The sequence below is a fragment of the Cupressus sempervirens genome, chromosome 3, assembly GCF_028749045.1.
Source record: "Cupressus sempervirens isolate cs-2001-9-10 chromosome 3, ASM2874904v1, whole genome shotgun sequence".
NCBI classification, from domain to species: domain Eukaryota; kingdom Viridiplantae; phylum Streptophyta; class Pinopsida; order Cupressales; family Cupressaceae; genus Cupressus; species Cupressus sempervirens.
Window position 1 is genome coordinate 464,070,141 of NC_143120.1, and position 16,391 is coordinate 464,086,531.

The 16,391-nt window shown below is 33.9% G+C and overlaps 1 protein-coding gene across 6 annotated transcripts in view; it reads left to right on the plus strand.

Moving 5' to 3' along the window:
• Positions 1-13,810, plus strand: part of LOC149567130 (Tetratricopeptide repeat (TPR)-like superfamily protein) — a 93,881-nt gene extending 80,071 nt beyond the window's left edge. Inside the window, exons 5-6 of one of the 6 annotated variants that reach the window (XM_089820324.1) lie at positions 13,086-13,223; positions 13,334-13,810. In XM_089820324.1, the coding sequence (XP_089676450.1) occupies positions 13,086-13,223; positions 13,334-13,543 (348 nt within the window). In that variant the 3' untranslated portion in view covers positions 13,544-13,810. Of the gene's footprint in view, positions 1-1,395; positions 1,467-11,054; positions 11,154-11,341; positions 11,848-13,085; positions 13,224-13,333 lie in introns of those variants that run through there. The other 5 variants (XM_089820326.1, XM_089820327.1, XR_016362347.1 and 2 more) reach the window with 5 other exon arrangements.
• Positions 13,811-16,391: the final 2,581 nt, after the last annotated feature.

Here is a 16,391-nt window from a genome sequence, read left to right on the forward strand (position 1 = left end):
TTGTTTTCACCCTATGGATTGAGCCATAGTGTATCCACCCTCTGATATGGTTCATGGTGGATGTCATGCCTGTGATGCCATGACAACACCATGTGAGAGAATCCATTGTGACTTTGTGTAAAATCTTTGATTGTCATGTGTGTGACTCCATGACTTAATGGGCCCCCTTGTGTACATTATTGAAAGGTGACGATCTTTTAAATAATGTACACTTGTATCTAACATTGTAAGCTGAAGACTTTATAATGATGAGTTCTTTATCATGATGAATATCATGTGACTTGATATTCGTGGACATGTTATGATAGTTAAGTATCTCTTGAACATATTCATAGATGTCATGAGACTTGATATCAGTTGAAGATCATTATGTTCCTTATGAGATAAATCATGGCGGATTTTGGTGCATATGCCATGATTGGTTATGGTAAACATCATGAGACTTGATGTTAGTGCACATACCATAATTTGGATACATATAAGAAGAATGTCATGTAACGATATTCTTGAGCTTATTATATCATTCAGATATCACGAGATAGGTGATATCTCTTCTCACAATAGATGAGCCTATTGTGATATATATACTTGGTTGGATTCTTTATCTTCCCTAGCTAAGAGGGAGCGTTGATATAATAACTTTGTTCAGATAAAGCTAGATGATAATATAACTATTTGATCTGTATTTAACATGCATGCATACATACCATTATACTTTGCTTATGTTAATACATACATATTGGAATCCAAATAATTATATTATCATCCACTAAATCTGATCTTTATCTCTATGTATAAATCTGATTCTTCAATTTATTTTATTGATTATAGGTATCGATTACTAATCGATATGAGAGAAAATATTGCTTATTTATGACAGACCTGAGTCTATTTATATCACCAATCATATTTGCCTTGATTAAGGTTTGTTATTGCCTAATTAAATAGGCAGTGTTAAAGGTAATATAATACATTTGCTAAATGGAAAGGTATGCCATGCCAATGAATGCACATGTCTCCACTCATGTAGAGGCATGTCTATTCATTGACATGCCTCTACAATCTGAATTTATATCCATACCCGATCAGTCTAGAGAGAAATCATTGTAATCAATTAATGCTCTCCTCTTCTAGATTGAATATCATTCAGACCTGAAATTCATAATCAGTATTTCAAAATATTGATTAGACTTCACCTTCAACTCATATTTCTAAATATTGATTAGACTTCACCTTCAACTCATATTAAGATCAATACTCTGACTTTAGTCTGCATTAACACCCCCAAACCCTAAAACGGCTCAATATGAGGCCATTCATTGTTAAAACATTTTGTTTTGTTCACTTCTTCATACTTTTCTCATTTGGTCTCCATTTCTGCATTTTGAAGGGCAGGTGATTATTTTCAAAGGGGATCGTTTCTAGGATGCCAGATAGATTCCACAAAGAAGATCTAAGCATTTACTGTTAAGTATTTGACCCTATTGTTGATTCTTTTAATGATTTGTTTTTTCATTTGATGAGTTTTTCAAGTAGTTTTTTTCATTTGTTTTAAGAAGTAAAGAAACAAGTTTAGCTCTTTGTTATAATATGTTATTATCTTTATTTTGAACTTGCACGCTCGTGTTTTTTTTTTTTTTTTTTCCTATTTAAATTTATTTAATTTTTGATAATAGCAAGAAATCAGATTGCAAGAATAGTCAGTAAAAGTTCAAGCGTTAGGGAAGCATATGACAAATTCAAACCTGATAAAGGATCTCCTTTATGGAGACATAACACAAAAATTTTACAAGTTTTTGGAGGTGGGGATATATTTGGAGATGTAATTGTTGTAGACAGCCAAAGAATAGCTAATATTCTTGAGTGAAACTTCACTTTATGGGCCCTGCTGATAAAAGGGATGGGAATGTGTCCAGCCCCAGATAAGCAAGGGTTATAGCAACGTTTGGAAAAGAAAGAGGCTGATCGATTGGATCATCAATGAAAACAAAGTGCTTATACTAGCGGAGCCACAAAGAAAATAAAATGAATTTGCCCACTAATTCAGTTGCAGTCTCTAAACATCCCTTCTTACCTACATAGAAGATGAAGAAGTGCTGATCACAAAAAATTGCATGTTTCCCTAAGCTGTAAAGTTTCTGCAAAATTCTGTTATGAAATAGACTTAGATTGTACCTTTTCTGTGCTTGTTGTAGATAATCTTCAATATACAGTCTTAAATGAATGGAGAAATATAATTTTGGAAATGCTTTTAACTTCTGCAAGTCATCTTAGGGCAGTATTGATTTAAGGAGCAGACTTCTATTAATTGTGTGTCCTTAACCTTCAACCACACCCTACATAAATAAGGTAACCAAAGGGCATGTCCCTCCAAGGGACATGACCCTATCTAGGTCGGCCTTTGCTTGACTTCTCATAATCGGCACCAAAAGAAGATGATTATGTTTGTTAACAAACTAACTAATGTTAAGTTCAGTTTCATACTTAAACATCATTACCCAAGGGAGACGCCAATCATGTCTTTATACAAGGAGCAAGTATTAATAGGCCTTTAATGCAAGAAAAGATCTGAATGATCTTGTGCACTACCTCTTCACTTGACAATAATACTGAGAGATAACATATCTAGCATCATCAATTATGATGAATAAGCATAGTATGATACTTTATATCTATTTGAATCTTCTTAGCATGTGGTATCATTGAACTCATGATACTATGTCATATTACTATACTTGTGATATGTCATGTCACTGATACTAGTGATAACAATATCGAAAAGAATACAATGTACAGGATAATCATCCAGAGAATAATTAAATTCTTCATCTATCCAAGTTATGACTCATAGGCATAACAATGTCTACATCACAATGTGATCTTAAACTCATCTAGATTTGACGGTAGATCTCTACTATCTAGCACATTATCTAAGAGATCGTCATCTCTCATAATGTCTTTCATACAAGTGTTCATTATCTCAAAGATAGTCACTTCTAAAATAATGAATGCAAATGGTGGAGCCCATAACAGTTAATAGCTTGACAATAAAATTATTTTATTAATAATTTAAAGAATAAAAATGAATTACAATTCAATCATACTGGGTATTTCCTGAAGTGATCTATCTTTACTCAAGAAAGAGGTTTGGTGAGAATATTTGCTGTTTGATTTGTAGTGCAGATGTATTCTAATTTTCCAGTATTCCTGTCTACCATATCTCTTACATAACAGTAAGGAATTTTGATATATTTAGACTTGTCATGAAAAAATGGATTCACAGAAAGCTTGATTGAACTCTGATTATCACAATGAATAATTGTAGGATTAATGGCTTGACCAAATAATCCCACAAGTAACTTTCTAAGCCAAATTGCTTCCTGAGAGGCCATCACTGCTGCAATGTATTCGGCTTCTGTGGAACTTTGTGCTACTGAAAACTGCTTTCTTCATATCCATGATATCATTGCTGAGCCTTAACTGAAACAACATCCTAAACTGTTTTTCCTGTCAATAACACTTCTAGCCCAATCCGAATCTGTGTATCCATGTACATCTAATTCAACTTTCTCATACTTGAGCCCAAGGTTAAGAGTGCCTTGTAAGTATCTCATGATGTGTTTGACTACAACTAGGTGAATCTCCTTTAGCTCACACATAAACTGACTTAATGCATTAACAACATAGAAAATGTCAGATCTTGTATTTACCAAGTACATAAGGGACCCAATTCTCTGTTTGTAAAGAGTAGAATCTATGGAAGGTGATTCTATTGCTGCTTCCTTAAGTTTATGTAAATTAGTCTCCATGGGGGAAGACATAGGCCTGAAGTTCCACATTCCAAATCTCTTCAAGATGTCTAATGTATACTTTCCTTGATTGAGTATGATGCTTTCAGAATTTTGCCATACTTCCAGTCCTAGGAAGTAATGAAGGAGTCCTAAATATTTCATCTCAAATTCTCTGATTAGATTTTTCTTGCATTGATCTATGAGATGATCATCACCTGTTATTAGTAAATCATCAACATACAGTATCAAAATTACCATATCATCTTTATCCCTTTTATAATATAGATTTGGATCAGCTTCATTCTTAGAGAATCCTAAGCCAGTGAGATACTTATCAATTCTTTCATACCATGCCCTTGGAGCCTGTTTAAGCCCATTTAGAGCTTTTTTGAGCCTGCAAACAAAAAATTTAGGGTTATGAGATTCAAATCCTTCAAGTTGCTCCAAATATACCTCTTCTGTAATCTTTCCATTTAGAAATGTTGTTTTTACATCCATTTGATGTACTTTCCATCCTTTCGATGCTGCAATAGCTAGGACTGTTCTTACGAAGGTGTATTTGGCAACAGGAGTAAAGGTTTCTTCATAATCAATCCCTTCTTTTTGGGAGAATCCTCTGGCTACAAATCTGGCTTTATATTTTTCAATGCTTGATTTTAAATATCCACTTGGAAGAAACAATAGATTTTCCTTCAGGTCTTGAACAATTTCCTAAACATCATTCTTCATAATGGATTGGTATTCTTCTGTCATGGCATCCTTCCAAACTATATGTTTAGCAGCATCTGAAACATTGGTTGGTTTTGATTTAGAGAAATCATTCATGTTTGCTGCATAACTAGAAAATATATTGGGTCTTTTGCTTTCTCTAAAGGTTCTAGATGGTGCAGCGAAGTCTTGTGCTTCCTTTACTATCTTAATGGCCCAAAGTGATCTTTTCTTAGAATTTTTGGTTTCTTCAAGATTGAGGTTTTGAATTTCATCTTCAATTTCTTCAATGTTCTCTCTCTGAGACTCAAATTCAATATTTCCTTCAGAACTAGGTAAGGGAGAGGGTTCTTCAGAACTTAGAACTCTTTTGAATGCAAAATCTTCTTCAAAAATTACATCCCTACTAAGTTCAATATTTTTCTGACCAGGTATGAAAATCCTATATGCTTTAGATGTTTCACTATACCCAACAAAAATATCTTTCCTCCCAGAAGGGTCTAACTTAGTTCTCTTTTCTTTTGGAACATGTATATATACCGGACACCCAAAAATCCTAAGATGACTTATATTAAGTTTAACCTTCGTAAAGACTTCTTTAGGAGTTTTATCTCTAAGGCAGGAGTGGAGATTTCTATTTTGAATATAGACAATAGTACAAGAGGCTTCTGCCCCAAGATAATATTTTAGATTTTGATCAAATATCATAGCTCTTACAACTTCTATAATTGTCTTATTCTTCCTTTCTGCTACCTCGTTTTGTTGTGGGTTATAGGAACGGTATACTTCCTCTTAATTCTTGTTTCTTTACAAAACTCTTTAAACAAATCTGAGGTGTATTCCCCTCCATTATCAGTCCTAAGAGTTTTAATTTTAGTCCTGATAAGTTTTCAGTTGAGGTTTTAAATTCTTCAAATCTCTCAAGGATTTCTTCTTATTTCTTTACATTTTAAGAAGTAAATCCAAGTTTTCCTAGAGAAGTCATCTGTAAAAAGTATATAGTACCAGAATCCTCCAAGAGAAGGAACATACATAGTTTGACATAAATCTGAGTGGATTAATTCCAAAACATTTTAAATTTTTCTAGTGCTATCATGAAATGGACTTTTGGTGTTCTTACCCAGAGTGCATCCTTTGCATATGCTTGAATGATCTTTATTTAAGTTAGGTAAACTAGTAACCATCTTCTCCATAGTAGATAAGGTTTTGAAATTTAGATGTCCTAATCTTCTGTGCCATAGTTTGTTTATATTAGCAGCTTCATGAATTAAGGCTTAAATGGGTTGACTAGGTTCTGAATTTAATTCATACAAGTACCCCTTTCTTTGACCACTCAGTTTTGCTTTCTTAAATGAGGAGTTCTTAGCCCAGGTTATTACTTTACCGTCCATAAATGCAACATTATGTCCATCATCTTCAAGTGTTGTAACCGAGATTAGATTCGTTTTTATTCTTGGTACATAGAGTACTCCTTTGAGAAGAAGAGAACTACTTGACTTTAGTTTCAAGATGCAATTTCCAATTCTTTTGACGAAATATGTTGAATTATCACTAATGGTGACTTCGCCATTGATTTTTTCTGATATAGAGTCCAGTCTATTGAAGTCTATTGAAGTCAGGAAGATTGTCTCTTGCACTTACTCCTTGTGCGAGTGTTTCCCATGAATTTGGTAGTCCATCTATAGCCATCAGTGTTAGTTCTGTGTCATTAATGATGGTTACTATACTTGCAAGTTCATCTCTTAGACTAGCAACCCTTAGGAAGTAAGAATTCATCGATTCTTCCTTCTTTATTTGTACATGATTTAGTTGCCTTTTTAGTGCGAGAACTCTAGTTGCATTGTTAACCTCATATGCATCTAATAATACATTCATCATATCAAATGTTGTTTGATGTTTTGTTAGCATGGGTACTATTTCATTTTTCACTCCATCTAATATGATCTGTATGGCTTTCCTATTTCTTTTACTCCAGATAGTTTTATGAGGTTCAATAGCAAGTTGTCTGGATGCTGAATAAACAAATTTTTTTACATCATTTTTTTTAAGAATCATGATTCTGAATTTCCAAGCATCAAAGTGTTCTTTCCCATCAAGCCCGTCCTTGGGTCTGATTGTGTGTGGCATTGAGGATAGGAGAATGATGCTAGATATATATCAAATCTGATTATTTAATTTGCAGAGCCTAGGTTCGACTACTAGAGCTTTGATACCATATAAAGTTTTTGTGAATTTTTTTTATGAATCAGACTTAGATTGTACCTTTTCTATGCTTGTTGTAGATAATCTTCAATATACAGTCTTGAATGAATGGAGAAATATAATTCTAGAAATGCTTTTAACTTCTGCAAGTTGTCTTAGGGCAGTATTGATTAAGAAGCATACTTCTATTAATTGTGTCCTTAACCTTCAACCACACCCTACATAAATAAGGTGACCAAAGGGCATGTCCCTCCAAGAGACATGACACTATCTAGGTCGGCCTTTGCTTGACTTCTCATAAATGGTGCCATAGGAAGATGATTATGTTTGTTAACAAACTAACTAATGTTAAGTTTAGTTTCATACTTAAACATCATTACCCAAGGGAGACGCCGATCATGTCTTTATACAAGGAGCAAGTATCAATAGGCCTTTTATGCAAGAATAGATTTGAATGATCTTGTGCAATCAGATCAGTATAATATCGAAGTTACAGATTTAACATAAGTGAACGGTCTTCCTTTCAGCTTGGTGAGATCACTGTATTGGTAGGAAATGGTGTCTACAATCAATAGTTTTCTTGCCAGTTTCATGAGTCTTGGGTATAAAAGGTGTGTTTTGCTTTATTGCAAAGAGAGATGGATACTATAGAGACCTCCCTTCAACCAATTAGAGATTCTTGGATTGAATTAAGCCTTTCTATTACTTTTGAGTGATGTAAAGATACTAGATTATCCGTTGATAAATATTATTATAGTGTACCCCAGAGGGGCAATGTTTTTGAGGGCAATTGATTGGAAAGAGGAAGTGAAAGATGCAAACTTCATTTCCAGAATTCCCATCAAGTCCTTAGAGAATGGTGGGTAATGATAATGTGGTCCAAATAATTGTAGACAATGCAAAAAATTGTAGGGCTGTAGGTGCATTGGTTGAGTCATGGTATGAGCACATTTTTCGGACAACATGCATTGTACACTCTCAATTTGGTGATGCAACAAATTGGCACTCACATAGAGTGGGTGAGACAATTATACGAAGAGGGTGGGGAGATACAAATGTTTGTTAGGAATTATCAAATGTCACAAGCAATGTTTAGATCCCTCTCAAGGTTGGAGTTGTTGAAGGTAAATTTAATTTATTACTTCAATCCTATTTATTATGTTCAATCTCAATTTGTATATCAATTTACACATTTTTAAAAAAAATATGTTATTTACCAAAATGTATTGACTAATTTTTAACATGATCATAGGTTGCTGAGACCTGATTTGGATCTCATAGAATTGTTATGTGATGACTTTTTGTTATTTTTAGGTCAGATATAATAGTAAGCAGAGAAATACATACATAACAGTGAACACAAAGATGTTTTATCATGGGAAAACCCCTCTCCTCAACGGAGAAAAACCCAGCAATTCTTTTCTAATATATCAGATGCCATGGTACATAAATTGCACTTGAGAAATACGCCAAGAAGGCATAACACAATTAGTTGAGCTGTGAATCTGCTGAATAGTCATTCTCTTGAAATTATCCCTTGGTTGAGGAGAGTTTCTCTCCTCTTATACAAATCCTAGAATAACTATTTTATAGCCAACCCAATAATTTTAATTTTTTTTGGTTTATAATTAATCTAGCTCTTCATTTGGCCAATTGGGGTAATACCTCTTGATGCTAAAAGATCAATGCTCCCTCTTAGCTTGGGAGGCATAGCATGGTTGTCTTTGAGTCGCACTCAAGGGTATCATGTCTCATCATGGATTTCTCTCAACATGATGTCTAGTGGCCATACTCAATTGTGGAAAACACAACTCAATCTTAGAGATGTAAGCTATACAAGGGGTTTCATCTCATATTTCTTTGTCTTAGAGAAATATACACTACAAGGGCCTTCACGTCACATTTCTCTGTCTTAGAGAAATATACACTATAAGGGCTTTCATACATTAAGATGAGAATTTTGACACATCTATGACCTCAAATATAATAAATTCTTATCTTTTGATGTACTCTAGTTATTCTCATACTCTTGATTATCCAAAAAAGGAACAAACATGGAACATACAAGGTTCACGCCTGATTGCATGAAGACATAGAGCATAAACAAAGTATATGTGTGAATACACAAAGCATGTCATTACTTGACCTATTAAAATATTTTGTTTTGGAATTGGTCTATTTTGAAATTTTAACATTGTAACTATCTGAGGTGCTCCTCCACAAAACTACCCTTCATCTTTTGATTGGATTTCTTAATATCTTTGTCTTTTTTCATGATTTCTCCTGTTTTTGTGTCAAGTATCACCTCCATTTTGTGAGCTTGGCTTCTCTTTCCACACATATGTTCCAACACCCACTTCTTTTTGCACGTATAACACAAATTCTTCTTTCTATTATCCTTGCAGCCCATTAATCTTTGCACCTAAAACTTCTTTTTTTCCTCATAGCCTTCCTTTTGCGTACATATATGCCTTGGCTCCTAACTTTCCTTACAATCATACCATTGGTGTTGTCTTCAGAGTTTCAATCGATCATCTTCGAAAGTAATTGTTCTTAGTTATCCTTTCCAAAGAAGTGCTTATTTTTTGATGATATCTTGCTAGAGTGATCCTTTTCCTTTATTTAAGCAACATCAAGTTGAGTGGCATAAAGGTTTTGAATGTAGGAGGATCCAAGGTTCCAAGGTCCTATAAATAGGTAAGTGGATCTCTTGGATATTTTGGGGTTCATAATAGCTAGCTTTTAGAATTTTATGTTGTCCCCAAGGGTTTGCCTTTGCCTTATTCTTGTTAGTTCCTCAAAATGTTTTCTGGGGTGAGTTTGGTCTTTGATGATGTTCCTTGCTTTAGATGCTTTAATTTATTTGCCAATATCAGCTTTCTCTTCAATGCTTTTTCTTCTCTTTAGTTGATGCCTTCCCTTAATTGACCTTGTACCTTATATAGCCGTTGTGAGAAGACAATGAGTTGCGACCCAAAAGTATTGTGTTTTCCAACTCAACCATGGTCTCTGCAAGACCACCACACGTCTTTTCATTTGTATTGTGGCAGTTTGCTTAGCAATTTGTTGAAGGCCAAAGATTGTAGAGTTTATCTATAAGCTATGAAGTTAGGTCTCCCTATTATGAGCCTTTTAATTGGTGTGGATGGGTGTGACCTCAAGTCTCAGATTGCTTTTTTGGCCTAGGTTTGGGTAGGGCACAACTTAGACTGCTTGGGTATGATGTACTTGGGCCATACCTCCAGCCTTGTAGGGACTTGCAAAGGATTTAAAAAGAAAAAAACACTTTTTTCAGTACTAAACCTACATAAAGTGATCTTTAAAACCCTAGTCAATCTGAAGTGACTCAAAAACCTTCATTTCATTTACACAAAAGACAAAAGCAATATGTTTTCACTCATTGTATCATTTTTCATTCTTAAAACATGCTAATTTTTTGGGGGGCAAAATACTGCAATGTTATGAAGTGTGCTTCGTGCAATGAAAACAACCAACTTGCACCAAGGAGATTCTTCAATCAAGGTAAATGTATTTTTAGTGTTTGCCAGTTTTTAAGATTTATCCAAGCTTTATTATTTATTTGAAAAACATTTTTTTTTTATAGAATTTTACTCATTTTTATTACATTTAAATGTATTGGAGTGTATGTTTTTAATAAATTTCTAGAATGCCCTAAAGTTACATATCAAATATATAAAATTGATGTTAATCTATAGAAAATTGATGCTAGCTCTAGTTTAGTGGACATAGGAACAGATAGGACATTCAAATTTGACCAGCTAAAATATCCTCTTTTATCAAAATAAATAAATAACGAGTTCTTACATGTTCTAACTTTTGATAGCTTTAAATGGGTACATTTAATGCTTTTTAGGACAAAATGATAATGATAATTGAATATTTATAGGACATACCATTTCAAATGCCTAGAGAACGGATGAAAAAGTCAAGTAGATGCAGTGTTAGTGAAGTCAATAAATCATATTATTATGTAATGATCAATGCAAAGCCCATGTGTAGTTTTTTGACATTCTTTTCAAGGGGCGGTTGTTTCCATATTTTTCAGAATAATGAATCTATACAAAGATTGACATATTTCTATACAAAACTACATTTTTGGATTGATAAACATTTTTTAAATTTTGTTTGTGCTGTATTTGAAGCTGATCTTGAACTGGCTCACTCAACTTTTGACTATAATGAATGCTGTATGATTGTTTTGCCCATGCTAAAGTTTTGTTTGGCTATGTAATAAATCCCATTGATTCATGTCTGCCATTGCTTATTTTTATTTTTTATTTTGTCTTTGTTCATTAAATAAACATTGAATGACGTGTCAGTATTACACTTCAGGCCATTGCTACTTTTCAGGTCCAGCAAGACATTAGATATAATTACATTTTGGAAAAGGGCGATAAACTAGTGAATCAGAACAGAGAAGAGTGTGAAGAGGCAAGTGTTTATGTGAATGTTTTGGTGACTGTCCTTTATTCTAGCCTATATGGTTATTTAATCAGCATTTTGCAGGTCTCTTTGAAATTAGTATTGTTCTGTTGTGTGTATGCATTGTGAAGGGGAACAATTTGTAATGCCAGGAGATATATTTATTTGTTTTTTCCTTTTTAATTTGTCTCGTGTAGGAGGCTGGGTGCATGACTCTGCTAAGATGTTGACCTAATACTGTTAGTGAGATGGCCAACACTCTTGTGGGCAGGTATATGCATTAGTAAGCTGGAAAGATGAATTCTGAAGCATGTTCATGGGAGAGTTATATCCGGGTTCATCTCATATAAACATCCACTTATCTAAACAATATGGAGCTAGTAATATGCTAAAAAAAGGTTTGTTTGGTTAATGACTGATTATGTTATAGGGTCTAAGAAGTGTAAATATTGGTGTTGGGTTACATCACTTCATATGATATGAAGGTCCAACAAATTGTTGGGTTCCCTTGTCGGTAAAATCTATAGTGTAGCTGATGGGTAGAATAGTATCCAAACGGGCGCGTGACGCTTGAGTCACCCCTTTGGGAAGGTATATGTACATTGTCCGAAATGGACTTGAAATCATCATTGTAATCATTGTATTCGGATTGTAAGCATTGAGTGCATATAGCATATATGAATAAAGTATCTGTTTTGCATTATATCTTACTATACTACATGTGTTAAGTATTCTTATACCCTGTACGGTAAACATCCCTAGCAGTTGATGTATGAATGCATGCTATAAGATCATTATTAAAAGCTTACTGGTTATGCATATGTGGATGGACCCATGGAATTTGTCTAGCAGTGAAAAAAATCGAGTTAGTATGCTGGTTGCTGGGAACAAGACACTGTTTCTAAAGGTTTGTGTCTTGCTATAAAAGGTTGAGTCTACTATTATTTGCATTGGAACATGGCTTAGCCCAAATCAAATGATTTCCTATTGCAAGTGACTGAATTCAATTACTTGAATTTTATGTGTACATATTATCGAAAATTTAAACTGATGCTTCACCTAATATTTCAAGAAATTTTCATCCTCCTAAAACTGTTCAAAATTTTTGTTACAGTTGTGCATGATGAGTTTTTAAGTCTCAGCAGTGTACCCTCTTAATTGTACCCTCTTAATTTCTATTTTACTGGCCCTTTTTGGCTTTGGCAGGCTGCAGACTTCAATCACGTGTCTGCAAAGCAGTTTTTTTTTTTTGCCCTCGTTCTATGCTTTCCTAGCTAATATATATGTTTTTTACTATGGATGCTTGTATGTTTCTTTATAAAAAAAACTAAATTTCTAGTGCAAAGACATGCTCTTGATTTGTGTCTGGATACTTCTTTTATTCTAAAAACCTAAAACATTTACAAATGTTCTTCAATACTTTCTACATTTCATTTTGGAGATAATACAAAACTAATAATAGAAGCATATCATTCTGCAATTTCAACACTCTAAGCCAATTGCTGTTGTTGGAAAATCCAATTTCAAAGAAAACCATAAAAAGAAGAAATTGAGTAGTTAATAAAACATTATTAGCCATTTGAATTACGGGAATAATTTTTGTGTTTAGCTGCTGGCATTACCTTGTTTTTCTTGCAATATATTTACAATGAAACTAGTTAGTAAGGTTTGGTTTTGCAAATAAAAAAGAATATGCTGTATATTCTTACATTTGATCATAAATGTTTAAAATCATAACAAAGAGGGAAGTTTATATTTACTTTGTAACATTAAATGGTTGATGTGTTTTTGGGACAGCAGCGTGCAGTGTATGCCTTAATATTGTCGCTTCTCAGCTTTAGCAAATGCAGTAATCTAGATCAAGTGCATTCTGATTAATCTATTTTGTTTTCAAATGTACTTTAAATTGTACTTTAAATTTTTATTATTGCCATGATGTAGACTTTTGAAGCGACAAATGTATTTGCACACATGACAAGCTTGGGTGTCAAGCCAAATGAGAAGTCATATTCCCTAGTGGTTGATGCTCATGTTTTAAATCGCGATACAAAATCGGCTTTGGCAGTGGTCAATGACATGGTACATTGTGTAGCTTAACGCGTAACATATCCAAGCTATTTTTTAATTTACTTTGATCAGTTATTGTAGTATGATATATATCTAATGCAAGCTTTTGAAATGCTGCGTAGATGACTGCTGGTTACACACCATCAAAAGATACTCTTCGGAAAATCAGAAGGCGCTGTGTTCGTGAATTTGATGTTGAGGGGGACAAGCAAGTTCAATCTTTGTGTGAAAGACTGAATTATCGGATGATTGGTGAAAGGAGGAGAGAAATGCTGTTTGGAATTAACTATAGTACTAGTACTGAATTCTTTAGTGGCTTACCAAGTGTATGAGCAATAGATTTACAGTTTTAGGCTACAGAAGTGATGCTGGAAGTTAAAATGGGCAGGGTAGAATGGATTTTTTTTCTTGCATAGCTAGATATATTTCCTTCCAGTGCTTTTGTTTAATAGATGAGGCCATATCAAATATTCTTTCGTCTCTGTGAGCTGTTTTGCAAAAGATTGCTCAGCTTCAGTATATCTTCTACAACAACTCTTGATGATGGAATTGCAATTTTTTTGCATTTGTGAATTAAATGTGGAGTCCATTTTGAGGTATCTTTGCATGTCTTAGAATGTTGAGAGGTATATGGAAATTTATCTGCTTTGAATGTCAAGGTATGCATTTTATTTGACTTTTTCTATATGTTTGTGTGTTTTTTCAAATACAAAGATAAAAGCCTGATAATTTATTCTTGATCCGACTATGCTTTTATTTTTGACTTCTGCTATTTGTGTGTGTTTTTTCAAATACAAAGATAAAAGCGTGACAAATAATTCTTGGTTTAATATAAGGCGAAAATCATGCTCAGCGTTCAACCAAAAAAACCTTAATATTAAAGGGTGATTCCAGCATACAAAAAGTTATCCTTTATATGAGATTAGAGGGTGGGTAAACATGCAATTACTGAAAAAGGTGGACACCCAGGATATCTTGAGTGCGTAATAGCACTACAAAGTATTGACAACATTTTTGGATCACAGAGCAGTAGAATAAAATTAGTTACACAAGATTGTGAGTTCATATGGTGAGATATTGTCTCCTCTACATGGTTTGGCAATATTCTCCCATTTGTCTCCTCCACGAATTTGCTTGTTTCATTGCTACTATGAGTTGATTTGCAAGCTGAAGAAGATGCCTTTGCATGAGGGTACTTGTTTCCCGCTGTGGTGAAAGCGATGTTATTTCCTGGCTGCTTCCTTTGTTGGCTTATTGTGCTGCCATGTTTTTTTTCTACATATTAAGATTGACTCAATTACCTTGGTACAGTTGATAAAAGTTGCAATGGCTAAAGAAGAGAACTTACACAAACTCAAACTCTATATTATTTTTATGAATTAGATAAATACACTCGATTGCTTATGGAGTAGACTTGCTATGTTTTCATAAAACTTTGTTTCATCTTCATGTTTGTCTAGATTTCTACAAATTTTTTAGTTGTGAGAATGAGTCTGCTGATTAACAGTGTGGATGGCTTCGGAAATTTTCTAATGAAGGATCAACAGAATTATGTATACTTTTAGTTGGGGAGTAACCAGGGAACCTCTAGAATTGAGATGATGGTTTGCAGTAGAAGTAGAGGAATGTAGAGACAGTGACACAGAAAGAATACAGGAATTAATTTGGTACAGAAGGTAGGAGGGAAATGTGCAGGGGCATTGTGGAAGAAGGCAGAGTTAGGCCCGAGTGAGTAGATGATTTATGAAGGGAAATAACTAGGGAAGTTGTTTTGGATGGATTCAACATGAACAGACTAATGTGTTGATAATGATGGGACAGTTTGTAAACATATATGTGTAACTTGATTAGCCCACAAATCAGTTTTCACTATCTAATAATGCTCATCTATTGCTATATGCGCTCAAATTTGTTTAAATGTATTTTAGATTGATTACAAAGCTAAAATGCCTTGTACTCAAGGCATCCACAATTATGTCTTGTTCCCTTTAATGTACTTGACTATGAAATCACTGTTAACATGAAGAAACTCTGGCCATCTACTTCGTCAAGGATTTATATTGGGTTGTTTGAAAACATATTTCAGGATTTCCCAACAAAAAATGATGCCATTTAAAATGCATTAACTATTGTATAACTGCCTCTCCTTTATTAAGGTATAGCCCATCTTATAATTCTTAAGTTTTTATGACTTGGATTCCATTTCTCCACCAAGAGTGGTTGTCAAACCATCACTAGCTATGGTAAAACTACGATTCAGGTATGGTATGCAAACAAGTAAAGTTGTAGCCAGTTTTTTTCAAGAAATTGAAAATCCTCCAAACACTTTCCAAATCATTGAACTGCTCACACTTATTCTTACTTATCAACCTTTCCTTCTAGGATTATTAGTACCTATTGTCAGAGCTTTCTTCATTTATATCTAAATAGGATAGTCTCTAGCATGATGATCATCTTGATACAGGTACAATCCATTTTGGAAGAACTTTGTGTGTCCCTTGATCACAATTGCCACTATCGAAGCATCTTAGTGGATAGAATATCTTTGTCAACCTATCTTCGAGATAGAATATCTTTGTATTATCCAAAGTTTCTTCTTTCGACTCAAATTAAGAGAAATTGTCACATTTAACACCCCAATCATGAAAATATGGTGAATTTGTATCCTTATTAATGATTGCAAACATTTTGAGGACCTCTTCAAAACAAAGCCTTTGACATTTTCCTTGGGGTGTGAGTCTCCATATCCGTTGAAATTCCTAGTAATCATCAACCTTATTTATTTCAATAGGAAGAACAAGGACTCATTCTTCCTACCATGAAATTTATGACTGGCCTCAATCTAAGTTAATCACTGGTTTGTTTTTGCTTTGCCTTGGGCACTGAAAATACATCATACAAACAAAGTAGTATTTTATGGGGCCCTCCATTTCCACTTTTGGCAGCCAAATCACAACTACTGACGTGATCTATGTCTAGGGTTAATAGGCTTTAGCAAGATCAAGATATTTACATGCAAAAATCAAATATACATGCTCGCCTAATATCTATGGAAACTAAACTAACTTTGATGAATGAACCCAATTTTTTTCCATATTGGTAAGGGTTAGTTTATTCTAGTATTGTCCTCGGAAACTAATTCAGGTTGGCATTGCGATATATAACATGACATACTTAAAT